At 57.8% G+C, this 3,842-nt stretch overlaps 1 protein-coding gene across 1 annotated transcript; it reads right to left on the minus strand.

Annotated features, from left to right (window-relative positions):
- Positions 1-793: 793 nt before the first annotated feature.
- On the minus strand, positions 794-2,263 carry LOC138392402 (somatotropin). The gene is made up of 5 exons (XM_069483163.1): positions 2,254-2,263; positions 1,841-2,085; positions 1,534-1,650; positions 1,249-1,410; positions 794-994 (listed from the first exon to the last, which is right to left on the minus strand). Exons 1-5 carry the CDS (start codon positions 2,261-2,263, stop codon positions 794-796), a joined length of 735 nt encoding a protein of 244 aa, XP_069339264.1.
- Positions 2,264-3,842: the final 1,579 nt, after the last annotated feature.

The following is a 3,842-nucleotide window of genomic DNA, read 5'->3' on the forward strand; positions in this document are numbered from 1 at the left end:
CCTGAGGTCTGCAGGTTGCTCCTGTCCTCGCCCCTCCGCAGCGTCCCTCCCAAGGAGGCCATGTCAGCTGCGATTTAACTCCTCCCATCCAGCCCTTATTACTTACCTAGTATCTGCCTGGCACCTGTTGGCATTTGCAACCCCCAATTTAGAATCTCTCTTCCACTTCTCTCTCCCCAATTCAGGTCCAAAACACTCTGGTTCTGTACATTCTAAACTTATTTTGGCACAGTTCTCATTTCCCAAGGGTAGCTGGACCTAATATGCATTCACCTTCAATTTTATGCACACAAGTACTTCTATGATTTTACTCATTGTTTTCCCACCTGTTGGGGTATTTTGCTTCTGCACTTAATAGCCTGTCTCGTTTTCATTTTTCCCACTCTTTGGGTGGGGGCGGCGCCTAGGTTTGGTGGTGTTGGTGCTGGTGGGGGAGGGAGAAATGCCTCCAAGTACTTTATGGGGGTGACCTATGACCTGCTGACCTATGCCTGCCCAGCAAGCTGGGACCGCTGGCCTGGGGAGGTGGACTCGATGTAATCGAGAGGAGTAACGCGTTGGCTTTGTTCTGGCCCAGGAAGAGCCAGGTCAGCTACATCTCAGCAGCGTGGTTCCCAACAGACTCTACAAGATGGGTCCCTGCCCCCTGAATCCCCCTCTACCCCATAATAGAAAGACACATAGCCAGACAACATGATGCAACTTAATTTTATTAAGACAGGCTGGTGGGCACTGGAGAGGCACTTTGGAGGGTAAAGAGAGGTGCTGGGGACGGGTAGCAGATGCCGTGGGACTAGAAGGCACAGCTGCTTTCCACAAAGCGGCGACACTTCATGACCCGCAGGTACGTCTCAGCCTTGTGCAGGTCCTTCTTGAAGCAGGAGAGCAGCCCGTAGTTCTTGAGCAGTGCATCGTCACTGCGCAAGTTTGTGTCAAACTTGTCGTAGGTTTGCTTGAGGATCTGCCCAACACGGGGGCTGCCATCTTCCAGCTCCTGCAAAGGGAAGGGAAGAGAAGGAGAGGCTGAGTGCTTAGGAGCTGTTCCCTCTCTCTCCTGTCCCTTTTCCTCCCTCCCTTCCTGAGCCTAAAGAAAGTCCTGGAAGTCCCTCAAAGAGGGAAATGAGGAGTAAGATGAGTTCTCCTGGGTGGAGGCTGACTGCTAAAAAGAGAGCAGCGTTACTTCTCTTCCCCAGCCCTCTGCTAAGCAGGCGGGACCCCAGAGTAGGGCACCGCCAGTGTCACCCTCACCCGCATCAGGGCTTGGATGCCTTCCTCCAGGTCCCTCAGTTTCTCATAGACGCGGTCCGAGGTGCCAAACACCAGGCTGTTGGTGAAGACCCTGCTGAGGAACTGCACGGGCCCGAGCCACGACTGGATGAGCAGCAGCGAGAAGCGGAGCAGCTCCATGTCCTGCAGGGAGGGCTGGCGTGGGTGCCCGTGCCTCCCTCCTTCCCAGCCTGGGGGGCAGAAAGGGGACCGGGGACCGCCTGGGGACAGAAGGGGGATTTGCTTCCAAAGAGGGAGGCCACTCACGGATCTCTGCTGGGCCTCGTCCTTGCCCGTGGGGGCCGGGATGGTCTCCGAGAAGCAGAAGGCAGCCTGGGCGTTCTGGATGGAATATCGCTGTCCCTCCGGGATGTAGGTGCGCTCCTGGGAGAAGGTCAATGCCGGTGGGCGGCTCTCACGGCTACTTTATCAGGACCCCCTCGGGCTATGCTCATCTCACTGCATCTTCACTTGCATAAAACAACCCTGAGCTCCTCACTGCCCTCCTATTGTTTCTGGGGGAAGCTCGCCCCTCCCTGCTACCCCCCACCAGCACCCATTTGGGGGAGCTTACAAACTCCTTGTAAGTGTCGGCGGCCAGCTGGTGCAGGTGCTGGGCTCGGAGCACAGCGTTGGCGAACAGGCTGGACAAGGGCATGGCTGGAAAGGCGGCGGCCTCCTGGGGCCAGGGCAGGCAGAGCAGGGCCACGGCCAGGAACAGGGTGGTCCGAGAGACTGGGGAGAGAGCAGAGGGCGAGGGAGGGCCAGAGCAGGAGGCCAGCTCCCTGCCTGTCCCAGGTGCTGTGCCTTTGCCTCCCCCTCCTCGCAGGCACTGAGAACGTTCTCAGCTTGGCCGAACATCTGGGCTTGGGCAGCTGTACTCACACTCAGAAACCCCAAACCTGAGGGTCAGTGCCCCCATCCCTCCTGTAGGGCCCGGATCTCCCCTGGACACACCATGCCCAGAGGCACTCGAGGGGCGCTTACCTGCAGCCATCGCAGCTGGGTGAGCTGTCCACGGGACCCTGAGCGGTTCGGGGAGCTGGGGCTCGGGATCCTGGCAGTGGTCCCTTGTGGGCCCTTTTTATACCCTGGCCACCTGTGCCCCCACCTCTTTTCTGTGTACATTTATGCATAGGTGTGCTGATGGATAATTTAGAAGTTCCTTCCACTCATCATGGGATCACGTCCCCGGCCTCTCACCTTTCCCTCCCCATCGTCACCTGCCTCGTGAGGGTTCTACACAGAGGGCCTCAGCTAGAGAGACTACCCAATGAAAGGGGGGTTGCCTGCATCCAGGTGGCAATGTGTCGTTGTGGGGTCATCCACTGGGGTGAGGAGGCCCCCACGTGATCCCCCGAAACGAGGCGATGTCAGGAGAGCCAATCCTTGAGATCTATGCCAACCCTTCCCACTCTCTATCCTGTCCCTTTCCTCCTCTCTGCATGGTTCCCTCCACCCAACAGAGAGAATTGTGTGCTGGAAAAGGGGGCCAAGGACAGCCAATAGATCTTGGGGTTTCAGGGCACGGGCCACTTTCTTTGCTCCTGCCTGGTCCCACCAGCTGAGGCAGCTGATGCAGTGCTAACACTGACCACCAGAGGGCACCAACCCTGCACGTTGCCCTCCCCTTGCCCCAAGCCTAGAGGCTCCCAGGGGCCAGGTCCGAGGGGCAAAGGACCCAAACTTGAGGCATTGCCCCTTCCACCTGCCACAGAGATGCAAACCAAGACGCAGAAATCCCAAGAACGGACACAGACCACGGGAGCTTCCTCCCACAGCTCTGCAACCATCCGAGAATCTCAAAGTTGGAGGAGTCCTTGGGGGTTTGTGTCCCCTCCCCAGCACTGAGACTCAGAGCACACACCTGGAAACATGCCCTGTCCAGTCGTGGCAGCCCCTCCTTTTCCTTCTCCTCCTCCTCTTCGTATCTGTGTAGAGCTTACTCAGCCGCAGAAGGCCCGCCTGTGCGTTCTCACGTTTGACCCGCACAGCTGTCTTGCGGAGGAGGTAGTGTTACCCTCCCATTTTACAGGTCAGGACACTGAGGCTGAGAGACTGACGGGCATGAGCTGCCTCAGCCCAGGCGGCAGATCTCCATAGCCTTGCTCTTCCCGTGTTGCGTCCCTCAAAGTCCTTTCTCCAAAGGGGACTGTGTGGTGCTGCTCGGTTATTTTAGCTTCTAAACACCTCTGAATACAGGCCTCCTGCCCCTGGTCACAAGGGTCCCTTTGCCTCATTTTGTCCTTCCTAAGGGGAAGATTGTTCTCCCTCAGTTCCCAGGGACGAGGGGCCCAGTGGCACGGGGTGCGTTTTGGAAGCCTCACAGCAGGACAAGGCGAGGGCGGAGAAGGCTGGGGCTTGTCGTCGCCTGGTGCCCAGGGTTGGGGCTGTTTCAGAGCTGGAGGTCACGGGCATCAGCTGCCCCCAGGAGTGACAGCAGGAAAGAGCACACTCCCCTGCATTTACAGCTCCCACCTCTTGAGCCCAAGAACACTACCCTGTGTGAAAACAAACCAACAACCAGCCCTTCTAGGAGTGGTTGGTTACAGTGTTGGCATCACACTGAAAAGTCA

Source organism: Eulemur rufifrons, chromosome 9, assembly GCF_041146395.1.
Source record: "Eulemur rufifrons isolate Redbay chromosome 9, OSU_ERuf_1, whole genome shotgun sequence".
NCBI lineage: Eukaryota > Metazoa > Chordata > Mammalia > Primates > Lemuridae > Eulemur > Eulemur rufifrons.

Excerpts from the sequence above, each read along its gene's own strand:
- LOC138392402 (XM_069483163.1), bottom strand. Across the intron at positions 1,651-1,840 it reads CCGACACTTACAAGGAGTTT|GAGCGCACCTACATCCCGGA; the intron begins GTAAGCTCCCCC and ends ACCTTCTCCCAG. Across the intron at positions 1,411-1,533 it reads ACGAGGCCCAGCAGAGATCC|GACATGGAGCTGCTCCGCTT; the intron begins GTGAGTGGCCTC and ends CCCTCCCTGCAG.